This window comes from Liolophura sinensis, chromosome 6 (assembly GCF_032854445.1).
Source record: "Liolophura sinensis isolate JHLJ2023 chromosome 6, CUHK_Ljap_v2, whole genome shotgun sequence".
In the NCBI taxonomy this organism is placed as follows: Eukaryota; Metazoa; Mollusca; class Polyplacophora; order Chitonida; family Chitonidae; genus Liolophura; species Liolophura sinensis.
This window is the reverse complement of record NC_088300.1, coordinates 79,854,155-79,868,390: the sequence shown is the minus strand read 5'-3', so window position 1 is coordinate 79,868,390 and position 14,236 is coordinate 79,854,155. Positions and strand designations below refer to the sequence as shown.

Here is a 14,236-nt window from a genome sequence, read left to right as displayed (position 1 = left end):
GTTCACTACACTTTGGTCAGTACCATGAGTAAACCTACTCCATGTCTATATGTTGCTCACTACACTTTGGTCAGTACCATGAGTAAAGCTACTCCATGTCTACATGGTGCTCACTACACTTTGGTCAGTACCATGAGTAAAGCTACTCCATGGTATGGTGTGGTATTAAGAAAGGCTTGCATTTTCATTCTTGATATTCTATTTAAACGAAGCATTTAATTCCATTGAAACAATACACAGTTCATTCTAATTTTGTTGCAGACAAGAAAGAAAGAAAATAGACAAGCAACACTTTTTAATTTTAGGCATTTCATGACCGCATTTAATGAAATCAAATAATAATAATAAAAAAATGAGATAAACAAATTTAAAACGCTGAATTATTGGGAAGCTCTTTTACTGTTGGTGAATAAACTCTCTCTATGTGAAAAAGAAAATATAAAATACTAAAAATAAAGACATGCCCTCAATTAATTATGATAAAATGTTAGATATGACTGCAACAAAAGATCAAAGCCAAAATGTACAACCTTACTGGATATGTAAGTATATGAAAAAAAAAAAGAAAACAAAATCAACAAACAAGGTTTTAATGTCAGTGATGTACAAATTGATATGAGCTTGAAGAAATACAGAATGTTCTCCTTACCAGATTCAATGATGGACCACTAGAACATTGGCAAATATTTAAAAAGCTACATGTAAGCCTATGTTTGCCTGCATGATAGGCCTATACCTAAAGTATCAAAGTAACTGTACATCAAGTGCACAGTTCCACAACCATTATGATATGTACAGTGACAAACTGACACATGCGTAATTATATAGTTATGTATAGGTATGTAATAATAACAATAATGTATAAGCATCATGTAGTGTACAAAACAGGGGAAAAATATGTTATGCATATGAAGCCCAGAGAATCTGAGCAGATAAACACAAAATGTAGTCTTTAATGTCACCAGAATATAAAGTAGATAAATGTCCATGTAACAATGACTGCAGCGCCTGAACGACACTTCCCTCCCAATATGACAGTACATCTGGTAGGTACAGCTTTATCATGCCTCTACTGTTCCAAAAATGGTCATTTTCAATCAAATCCAAATTCCGCTATGCATGGTATGAACTCTAGGCACGTGTAGGGGTATGTTGATTACACTTGATCAGATGATGTTGTGATCATAGATCACATGTGTTTAGATGTCTTTTCCACCTGGTCCTTTCTGGGCGCCTGTGACCACCTGTGAATAATGTAGGAACTTGAAGGCAGGTGGGTGATCACATTTGTGCTTGCAGTATGAGCCAGTTTCAGGCCATTGACAGGATGGTAGCTGGTATCACACGATGTTAACAGATGAAAACACAACAATCAGTATCACACCTGAGACAACACAGATGACATTTGGTAACAGTACACAGCCAGCATCATACTTGTTTCACACAGGTGTGATGTTGCCTATGTACAGGTAGATGATTACTCTGCCACCACCTGTGCATACCTGCATCATGTTGTAATAACACCTAACACAGGGGTAATGTTGTCTATGTACAGGTAGATGATTACTCTGCCACCACATGTACATACCTGCATCATGTTGTAATAACACCTAAAACAGGGGTAATGTTGTCTATGTACAGGTAGATGATTACTCTGCCACCACCTGTGCATACCTGCATCATGTTGTAATAACACCTAACACAGGGGTAATGTTGTCTATGTACAGGTAGATGATTACTCTGCCACCACCTGTGCATACCTGCATCATGTTGTAATAACACCTAAAACAGGGGTAATGTTGTCTATGTACAGGTAGGTGATTACTCTGCCACCACCTGTGAATACCTGCATCATGTTGTAATAACACCTAACACAGGGGTAATGTTGTCTATGTACAGGTAGGTGATTACTCTGCCACCACCTGTGCATACCTGCATCATGTTGTAATAACACCTAACACAGGGGTAATGTTGTCTATGTACAGGTAGGTGATTACTCTGCCACCACCTGTGCATACCTGCATCATGTTGTAATAACACCTAACACAGGGGTAATGTTGTCTATGTACAGGTAGGTGATTACTCTGCCACTGCCTGTGCATACCTGCATCATGTTGTAATAACACCTAACACAGGGGTAATGTTGTCTATGTACAGGTAGATGATTACTCTGCCACCACCTGTACATATTGCATCATGCAATCACACACTGATCTAACTGTATCAAATGTGAATAATAGACTAAAACTGATCAACTTCCGATCTCAGGTGATACAGACCAGTTTTCATTCCATATCACTAATATAATACCTATAATTGTCTGTATTAAAGAAATAATCATCTTTGGGTTAAAAACTGCTATCAAGCTGGTACCAGCCAGTTTACCTGTATTACCTGTGATCAATGATGATCTTCACTATGCTGATGTACCATATCATGGACAGTCCACACAGAATACAAACAGGAAAGCACAAAATAGGCTCACTTACCCCAAAGTTCTGTTCACTAAAGCTGTACATACTTAGATTTCATCTACATTTGTGACTTTGTGAAATCATATGTACTACATGTAGCTGTCAAAAAGTACAAAAATAATATAGTTCTATAGGTGTTAGACTAAAAGCTGAACACTGGTGTACATAATGTCAATCTGCCAGCAGAGGCCTAAACAGCGCAGACGTGGACAGACAATGCTGCTCCCAACAGAAACATCTTCCTAGCTGACAGATATAACACAGTCACAGATACTTTACTGCATAAAGTTCTAAAAGCCACTGCTTAGCACAAAGCTCTTGATGAAGTACAAGAACACAGGTGATTGGATGAACCGTAAGTCTGTCAATATTTTACATCCAATGATATTACTGTTCTTTGCTCACATGGAGAATAAAATAAGAACAATTCTGATACAATGTACTTGTATGCAGTGACATACTATGTATCTATTTCCCTCTTTGGACTGTCATTTGATCAGTTCAGAGTGCTGAAGAGGAGGTAAGCATCCAGTTTTCAGTGTCACCTGGGCTCAACTCTCACAATATATGCATTTGGTCCGGTTTGGTTAGCGCTTTTTAACACTTTCGATAGCTACTGTCTGAGAGCTAAACAGATGATGATCGCAGACACATAGCAACAGTTGTTTGTGTGAAGAGGTCTTAGACCCACGAGTCGGCACCACCCTGACCTGCTCCTCCCTCTAACATCAGGTGAGCAGGTGCACCACCTTCCTCTGGTCGGCGACGCCCACTTTTGTTTACCTGGGCATACAAAGGCTCCCTGGGCTCCTCTGGCACGGACGCACCCTGGGAGAATCAAGAAAGTCAGGATCAGAAACAGAACTGGCCAGGTTTTACCTTTTCAACTTTATTAACTTTACTTTGTCCTCATACTTGAATATTCACTCTCAGAAGAAAATGATTTACAGGTAACTTCAACCTGAAGCTTTACAGGTGTGTTGTTAGAACTACAGAATGCAGCTGTTCACTCTAAAATATTAACAGCCTCTGTGCTAGTATCAAAAGACATGGAACCGCTCTGCTCAAAACCCAAATTCAACTATGAAGAAATATGGTGCCTTGAACTATTTTTGCGCTGTCCAATTCACTACTGGGCGCACACCAGTCATAAAACAAAACCTATACTGTGAGACAAGCCGAGAAATATTGCAACTGGTTAATAAAGACTTGAGCAGAGCTGTAGTGCAGAGGCCAACAAATCCACAGGACACCAATATACCAGTTTCCTTCTTCACAGAAACACCAGAGAATCTCTCCAAGCTTGATACTCAGGTCATACAAAAGCCAGAGGTATTCACATTCTGTCTTACTTACCGGTTCCAAATTGGGGAAGAGTGGGACACCCCCTACTGGTGGTTTTGAGCGTTTATAATCGTTATAACTCGGGGGGTGATCCTCCACTGCTGCATAGCCAGATCCTATCTCGCGCATTGGGATATGCTGCTCTGGTTGCTGGGGAAGACAATAACAGCTTATCAAATTACCATGTGCAACCATCAGGAAAAGTCATATTACCGCTAAACATCTTACACAGACATGTAAATGAATTTACACCGTTACCCTGAAATTTGTTTCAATTCAGTAAACCGTGTCACTAACCTTGTGATCCTGTCTCTCTCTATTTCCATAACGATCTACAGAAAAACAAAAGAATGAGCACATCATTAAGCAGGATGAAGCAAAATGGTATGGAACAGGGGCAAAATGTTCTTGTCCAAAATCGTTCACAATATTCCTGGAAACATTCAGGTCATGTATGTGGCAATGTCCTGTGGCAATGTCCTGTGGGCCATAGGAAGTTCTGCTAACACTGTGGAGACACCAAACCTGCACCTCCTCTCTCAGCTGATTTTACATCAACCTGTTATCTCACAAGAGTTGTTCTTACTTACAAAAAACAATGTTGTTAGCTAAATGGTTTATCAAGTATAAATACAAATGTGTGCAATAATTATAGTACACAGAATCTCAGGACACCGAATGAGCTAACATTTAGCCTACTCGTCATCTTCCACCTCCCTCTCAGTCCTATAACTCGTCACCCACCAGCCAGTTTCTCACCTGTATCAGGAGCGTGCAGGTGGGCAGGGTTGCTGTAGCCCATCATCCGACCTGTGGCCATCTTATGGCCATGGTTAGCATGGTGATTGGCCTTCGAGACTGAGTAAGGAGAGCTAAGCGTGGTGTCGTCATAGCCCTGGTTAGATATGGGTCGACTCAGTGTGTTGTACGGTGTGTTCACGTTGCTAGGGGGAGGGCTGGTGGCAGACTCGGGCCTGTAAAAAATACACTGTCACTTAAACATAAATTTTGCAGACAAACAATAATTTTTCATAGTACACAGTGTACTAAGTATCCCATGTGTATTCAGCATACCTTTTAACACCTGAGAGCTGTTCTTTGAAGCCATTGTAGTATTATATCCAGAATGACTCGACACTGAATCTACCTCGCATTATGAGCTCTCTGTACTGGCCACACCCTCTGTACTGGCCACACCCACTGTACTGACCACACCCTCTGTACTGACCACACCCTCTGTACTGACCACACCCTCTGTACTGACCACACCATACTGCCTGTACACAGCTGCAGCATGCCTTTCTCAGTGGCCAAGGTTATATGATGAAATAATGAGCACATTTACCTGTTGTACACAGGAGGTAGAGGAGCGCTGATCCAGAGGTCTGGTGAGGTGTTACCTGTGTACATACCTGGCCATTGTGGAGACTGTCAGGAAATCTCTGTCTGTGTAACCTTCTCTCTTGTATACGGACTGTAACTCACGGAACTGCCACATTGTCCTCAACACCTATCAGAGCAGAGAATCATTTATATAACTGTTCCTCCAAAATGATTAATATGCAATGTTACTGCATTAAACAGTTTTATAACACAGTTTTTTGTTTTTATTTATTATCACGGAGGCCATCATTACAGTGGAAGAAAACCCACATCCCTCCGCAGGATGATGAATAACTGGTGCTGTAAAACATTGGCAGTCAGGTTGATGGGTGGATGGAGCTGCCTTTGTCAGCTTCTTGACAAATCTCCTGACTTAAAGTTACAGCTGACAATGTGACCAAATCCTTTAAGGACTGATGAGTAGCCTAATCCTTCGAGGACTGATATGCCACCTAATCCTTCGAGGACTGATCTGCCGCAGCCTAATCCTTCAAGGGCTGATCTGCCGCAGCCTAATCCTTCAAGGGCTGATCTGCCGCAGCCTAATCCTTCGAGGGCTGATCTGCCACAGGCTAATCCTTCGAGGGCTGATCTGCCGCAGCCTAATCCTTCGAGGGCTGATCTGCCGCAGCGTAATCCTTCAAGGGCTGATCTGCCGCAGCCTAATCCTTCAAGGGCTGATCTGCCGCAGCCTAATCCTTCAAGGACTGATCTGCCGCAGCCTAATTCTTCGAGGGCTGATCTGCCGCAGCGTAATCCTTCAAGGGCTGATCTGCCGCAGCCTAATCCTTCAAGGACTGATCTGCCGCAGCCTAATCCTTCAAGGACTGATCTGCTGCCTAATCCTTCACGGACTGATCTGCCGCAGCCTAATCCTTCAAGGACTGATCTGCTGCCTAATCCTTCACGGACTGATCTGCCGCAGCCTAATCCTTCAAGGACTGATCTGCCGCAGCGTAATCCTTCGAGGACTGATCTGCCGCAGCCTAATCCTTCAAGGGCTGATCTGCCGCAGCCTAATCCTTCAAGGGCTGATCTGCCGCAGCGTAATCCTTCGCGGACTGATCTGCCGCAGCGTAATCCTTCGCGGGCTGATCTGCCGCAGTGTAATCCTTCAAGGGCTGATCTGCCGCAGCGTAATCCTTCAAGGACTGATCTGCCGCAGCCTAATCCTTCAAGGACTGATCTGCCGCAGCCTAACCCTTCAAGGGCTGATCTGCCGCAGCCTAATCCTTCAAGGGCTGATCTGCCGCAGCCTAATCCTTTAAGGACTGATCTGCCGCAGCCTAATCCTTCACGGACTGATCTGCCGCAGCCTAATCCTTCAAGGACTGATCTGCCACAGCCTAATCCTTCAAAGAATGATCTGCCGCAGCGTAATCCTTCACGGAATGATCTGCCGCAGCGTAATCTTTCAAGGGCTGATCTGCCGCAGCTTAATCCTTTAAGGGCTGATCTGCCGCAGCCTAATCCTTCAAGGACTGATCTGCCGCAGCCTAATCCTTCAAGGACTGATCTGCCGCAGCCTAATCCTTCAAGGACTGATCTGCTGCCTAATCCTTCACGGACTGATCTGCCGCAGCCTAATCCTTCAAGGACTGATCTGCCGCAGCATAATCCTTCGAGGACTGATCTGCCGCAGCCTAATCCTTCAAGGGCTGATCTGCCGCAGCCTAATCCTTCAAGGGCTGATCTGCCGCAGCCTAATCCTTCAAAGACTGATCTGCCGCAGCCTAATCCTTCGAGGGCTGATCTGCCGCAGCCTAATCTTCAAGGACTGATCTGCCGCAGCATAATCCTTCGAGGACTGATCTGCCGCAGCCTAATCCTTCAAGGGCTGATCTGCCACAGCCTAATCCTTCAAGGGCTGATCTGCCGCAGCCTAATCCTTCACGGACTGATCTGCCGCAGCCTAATCCTTCAAGGACTGGTCTGCCACAGCCTAATCTTCAGGGAATGATCTGCCGCAGCCCAATCCTTCAAAGAATGATCTGCCGCAGCCTAATCCTTCAAGGAATGATCTGCCGCAGCCAGAGAGACACTCAAACCAATCAACCAGTAAAGGCCAATACTGAGGCCATCAACTTCAGGATATTCTAATTTATTTGTTTATATTTTTTACTTGCTGCTTCATACACGCTGGAGGACTCCATGGCCGAGGGAGTTAGCATGCCACTGTGGCGCAATGACCCAGGAGCCTCTCACCAAAGCGGTCGTTGTCAGTTCAATCCAGCTCATGCCGGTTTCTTTCCTGGCGGGAAGGTCTGCCAACCACCTGCGGATGGTCGTGGGTTTCCCTTGGCACTGCCCGCTTTCCTACCACCATGATGTTGGTGGTCGTTTTATAAGTCAAGATTCTTGACTATGGTGTAGAACACCAATCAAATAAATAAATATACACACTGTGATGATTTAACACATGTTGTAAACAGTGCGTGAACATAGAGGTAATCAGGCTATGAACAGTGATTGTACATGGAGGTAATAAGGCTGTAAACAGTGCTGGTACATAGAGGTAATGAGGCTGTAAACAGTGCTGGTACATAGAGGTAATGAGGCTGTAAACAGTGCTTGTACACATATGTAATGAGGCTGTAAACAGTGCTTGTACATAAAGGTAATTAGGCTGTAAACAGTGCTTGTACATGGAGGTAATTAGGCTGTAAACAGTGCTCATACATAAGGGTAATAAAGCTGTAAACCAATGGCTCAAGATGTCTTGACACAAATGTTGTAAATAGTGATCAACCATAGAGGTAATAAGGCTGTAAACAGTGCATGTACATTGAGGTAATCAGGCTGTAAACAGTGCTTGTACATTGAGGTAATCAGGCTGTAAACAGTGCTTGTACATTGAGGTAATGAGGCTGTAAACAGTGCTTGTACATAGAGGTAATGAAGCTGTAAACAGTGCTTTTACATTGAGGTAATAAAGTGTAAACTATGCTTGTAAATAGAGGTAAACAGGCTATAAACAGTGCTTGTACATAGAGGTAATGAGGCTGTAAACAGTGCTTGTACATAGAGGTAATGAGGCTGTAAACAGTGCTTGTACATAGATTAGTGTGAGTGAGTGCTTGGGGTGTAACGTCGTTCTTAACAATTTTTCAGCTATATGAAGATGAAGGAATCCTTAGAGTGTATGTAATATGCTTCCTTGTTGCAGAACAGATTTCCACTGCCCTTTTGTCTAGTGCTGCTTCACTGAGACGCCTTACCAGTGGCAAAGTAAGTCGCCCCGCCCGAGCCATTATACTGATACGGGTCAACCAGTTGTTGCATTGTCCCCTTCATGCTGAACACCAAGTGAGGAAATTACAACTTCCTCTTTTAAAGTCTAAGGTGTGACTCAACCCAGCTTTGACCTTAAATCTACTGCTCCCGAAGCGGACACTCTACCAACTATGCTATCGGGCCCGGTATGTACATAGAGGAAACAAGGCTGTAAACAGTGCTTGTACATAGAGGCAATCAGGCTGTAAACAGTGCTTGTACATAACTGTAATGAGGCTGTAAACAGTGCTCATACACAGAGGTAATGAGGCTGTAAGCAGTGGTTGTACATACAGGTAATCAGGCTGTAAACAGTGATGGTACACAAAGCTAATGAGGCTGTAAACAGTACTTGTACATAGAGGTAGTGAGGCTGTAAACAGCGCTTGTGCATAGATGTAATGAAGCTGTAAACAGTGCTTGTACATAGAGGTAATCAGGGTGTAAACAGTGCTTGTACAGCAGTAATGAGGCTGTAAACAGTGCTTGTGCATAGACGTAATGAGGCTGTAAACAGTGCTCGTACATAGAGGTAATCAGGGTGTAAACAGTGCTTGAACATAGAGGTAATAAAGCTGTAAACAGTGCTTGTACATAGAGGTAGTAAGGCTGTAAACCAATGGCTCAAGATGACCTAACACACGTTCAAACAGGGATTGTACATAGGGCTAATAATGCTGTAAACAGTGCTTGTACATAGAGGTAATCCACCTGTAAACAGTGCTCGTACAGAGGTAATCAGGCTGTAAACAGCGCTCGTACATTGAGTTAATCAGGCTGTAAACAATGCTTGTACACAGTGGTAATAAAGCTGTAAACCAATGGCTCAAGATGACTTAACACACGTTGTAAATAGTGATCATACATAGAGGTAATAAAGCTGTAAACCGTGCTTGTACATAGAGATAATAAGGCTGTAAAAAGTGCCCGTACATACAGGCAATAAGGCTATAAATAGTGCTTGTACATAAAGGTAATGAGACTGTAAACAATGCTTGAACATAGAGGTAATGAGACTGTAAACAATGCTTGTACATAGAGGTAATGAGGCTGTAAACAGTGCTTGTACATAGAGGTAATCAGGCTGTAAACAATGCTTGTACATAAAGGTAATCAGGCTGTAAACAGTGTTTGTACATAGCAGTAATAAAGCTGCAAACCAATGCATCTGGTCAAGTTCTACACACACACTGTGAGACAACCAATGGTAAATCATGATGCGATAGGTCAAACTAATTATAGACAATGTCCCTTGTTATGAGTGTCACTTACCGATGAGGCAAACTTGATGGTTCTGGCTGTGTACCGATGTCTGGACTGAGCTATGTCCCTCAGCGGTGGAACACCCGATTCTCGGAACAAAAATCTGCAACACAGGTAAAAATTTCATGCATTCATATGATTCCCACACAAAAACATGATTCTAAGGGCTACTCTATCCCCAAAACGCACTATATCAAATCCCATGAATAGCATGTACACAATCTTCCAGACAATAGAAAGTGTGAAAACAGAAAACATTGTAAGTACCTGGAACACAAATACTTGCACACAGAAGAAAGGAACTGGCCAAATACAGGAGAGCATAGGACAAGACAAGCAAAAAGAGGTATGAAATATACCTGATTAGTTATTCATTTGATTGGTGTTCTATGCTGTACCCAAGAATATTTCACCTGTATGATGGCTGGCCAGCATTAATGCGGCAAGAAACCATACAGAGCCAATGTTCGGCCGGAGAGGAATGCAGCATGAGCCTGGGTCATTGCGCTGCACCACATGTAGCACACTAGCCACCCAGCCATGGAGGCCCCCCACAACACAGGAAAGTATTGGAGAAAATAAGCGACAAGATATAAGACATGTAGGATATTTTACCAAACTACTGGAAAATACAGGACAGCGAAATAAATGTAGAATATACACAGCACATGTGAATACAGTAAGTAGTAAACTTACAATGCGAAGTCTGCATGATCCTTGATGACCTCATGCAGGGTGGCCAATATGGCACATATCGTGTCATCAGGGGACGTAGATTTCACATTTGGGGCTGGCAATTTGGAAACCAACCTCTGCATAGCATACTTTCCTGAAAAAACAAACATGTATTTATTATGTCTCGGAAAACACATACATATATATATATATATATATAAACAACACAAAGAATGTAATCAGAAAGGAGAAATTCCGAGGGTTAGGTACTACATGTAGTTCTCCTGCCTGGCTGGTAGAGATTCTAGACGACATACCGATAAGCTCTTTGTTCTTCTCATCTATGGCCAGATTTCTGAGTGCGATACCAGCAGCACAGACCACTCTGTCAGATTCCATCCTCAGCAGGTCCACAATCACCGGCAACATCTTGGCTTTTCTTACAGCAGCCCGGAACTCCACTGAAGGCTGTACAGAACAAAACACCAGAGTTGTGACAAGCCTTAACCATGCTCCTGAAGCATGGTAAATCACCTAGCATTTCTTTGTTTTTTCACCAGCTAATCATCATTACTGGTTTGCAGAGTAATGAGAAATGTTGGTGAGAAATTCCACAGTGAAAAATCCTGTTAAGTTATGAATGAGATAACTTACTGTACTTGAGAGATGTTCCCTGAAATAGTATTGTACAAAGCCACAATTAATATATTGTTAGACTGAAGTTTTTCTGTACCCAGGAATATTTTCCTTTATACAAAACATCAGTGTGGCCAGGTTGTTTAACCTACACATATCAGGAGTCTATGTGAAGAATGGTGCACATATTGCAAACATGTATTATCCTGTCCAATCAGCATCTGGTCTTGTACCACCTGATCTCTTCAAATCTATGATGTACAAAACATTTACTATATTACATCTTCAGAAGACTGTGAGGTGTAATGTATGAAGCTGTGATCAGCCCTGTCTCACCATCCAGTCACAGGCTGCTATGTTCTGTGTGGCGCCGGCCAGTGCCTCCAGAGTGACTGGGTTACTAGACTCCACCATAAATTCCTTGTACACCTGCACAATCTCCGGGTGCCACAGCTGCTCCATTCCCGGGCGTGGGGCGTTCGGGGTCATCGTTTCACTGGAAAACAAGGTCAATGGCATCGATAGATTGCGTCATGCAGGAGAGGAAAATTACTGGTTTTTCTTTAAGCATATTGTTTGTACTACTGTTCTTCTCTTTCTTTTAACACACCATACCCACTTCCTCTAGTCAGAATATAGACTCTTTTTCACTGCGCTTAGGGACACTTAAGAAGCAATTTTATACCTCAAACCTTAAAGGGAAACAGAATCGAAACTGATTGGGTGACAATGGAGATAGGATTTTCTGGGTTAAATCTGGCAGGCTTGAATAAGTGTATCATACCTAAAATTCAGCACATTCAAGGTATAGTCTGGACTTGCCTATCTCACACATCACCGATTCAGAATTGAATCTGTATCCCTTTAAATAGATCAAACCCACAGACACATCACACCTACAATACAATCACCAAACATACAATCACCAACATACAAACACCAAACATACAATCACCAAACATACAAACACCAAACATACAATCACCAAACATACAAACACCAAACATACAATCACCAAACATACAATCACCAAACATACAAACACCAAACATACAATCATCAAACATACAAACACCAAACATACAAACACCAAACATACAAACATCAAACATATAAACACCCAACATACAAACACCCAACATACAAACACCAAACACACAAACACCAAACATACAAACACCAAACATGCAAACACCAAACATACAAACACACAAACACTCACCCCTGACTCATTATGTCAGGCTTCTTGGGATCATACTTCCCTCCGGCCTTCTTTTTCTTCCCTCCTCCTCCAAAACAGCCTGCCTGTTCTCCTGAAATAAGACCACAAACACACTGATGGTCATGGTTACTGAGCCCAGCACTGGACTGGGCACATTGTGAAGGTCCTACATCCAGCAACAACTTTCAATACCTTATTCCCCAAAACCCCTCATGAAACCAAATATTTTACAACAATTAAGGGCAAACAGGTCACGAAATCCAAATGCTGCATGTTTTTGTGTTACCTACCTATCCCACACTCATCCTATTACACATACAAAATCATACCCTTGTATTTCCCCCCACCTCAATGTCTGCCCAGCAAGCGCCCATAATCCACATCTTTGTTGGAGACATCATAACCCATTGCCCCACATTTCTCTAGCTGTTTTCATGTTTTCTTCCCACCTATGTACCCACATATTAATGCATGTCTACCCAGCCTAAGCCTGTAACCCAAACCTTTGTCTCTGACAGAACAAACCATTGCCCCACATTTCCTTTCCAGTACTCGTGTGATCTCCCCATCATCATGTCTACCCAGTCTAAGCCTGTAACCCAAACCTTTGTCTCAGACAGTACAAACCATTGCCCCACATTTCCTTTCCAGTACACATGTGATCTCCCCATCATCATGCCTACCCAGCCTAAGCCTGTAACCCAAACCTTTGTCTCTGACAGTACAAACCATTGCCCTACATTTCCTTTCCAGTACTCGTGTGATCTCCCCATCATCATGTCTACCCAGCCTAAGCCTGTAACCCAAACCTTTGTCTCTGACAGAACAAACCATTGCCCCACATTTCCTTTCCAGTACTCGTGTGATCTCCCCATCATCATGTCTACCCAGTCTAAGCCTGTAACCCAAACCTTTGTCTCTGACAGAACAAACCATTGCCCTACATTTCCTTTCCAGTACTCGTGTGATCTCCCCTTCATCATGTCTACCCAGCCTAAGCCTGTAACCCAAACCTTTGTCTCTGACAGAACAAACCATTGCCTCACATTTCCAGTATTCATGTGATCTCTCAGCCCCAATCTCTGCCACCCTAAGTCTGTAATCCAAACCTTTGTCTGGGACGGTACAAACCATTGCCTAATATTTCCTTTCCGCTTTTCACGCACCACCCCTGTCTACACCCCGTACCTTTCTCTGGGACTGGCTGTCGGCGTAGCGTGGCCCGTTTTTTGTGAAAGTCCGGGTCGATGACCTCTTGACAGCGGAAGGACAGGTTTCTCATGATACACACACAGTTTTCCACACACTTGTTGTCATAGACATGCTGCTCCAGGGCCGCCCTCAGATATAGCACTAATGAATCCACCAGTCCCTGGCACTCCCGCAACTTCTTCCTCGCCTCAAACCCGTGAGAACTCACGTTCCTGGTGAGACATACGTAACAGACAGAGTGTAAAAGTGGGTCAATGAACACGGGTGTTTACGTGTTACAAATTGGGGGCAGCTTACTTGTGCTTCACTACACCACACCATCCATACATACATGAATGATGACTGAGCAGTACATGCTTGGTCCAATCACACTGCTTAACCTTCTCTCCTCAGGATATGGAAGATTGCGTTATGGGTGGAGGAAATGAAATACTGTAGGGGTTGATTCAATTATTACTTAAAGTAATGACTTTAAACTTTAAACTAAATATAAAACCTCAAAATACCATACATATTTTGTTACAAAAAAAAAAGAGCTCACCGAAAATGAATGGGTTTCTCCCTGTACACAGGTGCATGCATGAACACTGCCTCTGAGCAATACATGCTTTAACATGCACATTGTACGTCCCTCTCATTTTGGAGGATTGCCCTGGATGTGGAGGGAACCAGACACAGGGGCCAATTCCATACAGTGATTTTGGACACCTAAATATTTTCATAATACATATTTTAAAAATAAAAAAAGGTGCAG

General features: G+C 43.0%; 1 protein-coding gene across 7 annotated transcripts in view; it reads right to left on the bottom strand.

Moving 5' to 3' along the window:
* Positions 1-366: 366 nt before the first annotated feature.
* LOC135468556 (catenin delta-2-like) overlaps positions 367-14,236 on the bottom strand; it is an 82,817-nt gene continuing 68,947 nt past the window's right edge. For all 7 annotated transcript variants that reach the window (XM_064746876.1, XM_064746878.1, XM_064746877.1 and 4 more), the window contains 11 exons: positions 13,459-13,694; positions 12,271-12,361; positions 11,385-11,544; positions 10,730-10,880; positions 10,434-10,566; positions 9,747-9,840; positions 5,231-5,328; positions 4,578-4,792; positions 4,116-4,150; positions 3,831-3,968; positions 367-3,302 (listed from right to left, as the gene is read on the bottom strand). In XM_064746876.1, the coding sequence (XP_064602946.1) occupies positions 3,156-3,302; positions 3,831-3,968; positions 4,116-4,150; positions 4,578-4,792; positions 5,231-5,328; positions 9,747-9,840; positions 10,434-10,566; positions 10,730-10,880; positions 11,385-11,544; positions 12,271-12,361; positions 13,459-13,694 (1,498 nt within the window). In that variant the 3' untranslated portion in view covers positions 367-3,155. The remainder of the gene's footprint in view (positions 3,303-3,830; positions 3,969-4,115; positions 4,151-4,577; positions 4,793-5,230; positions 5,329-9,746; positions 9,841-10,433; positions 10,567-10,729; positions 10,881-11,384; positions 11,545-12,270; positions 12,362-13,458; positions 13,695-14,236) is intronic.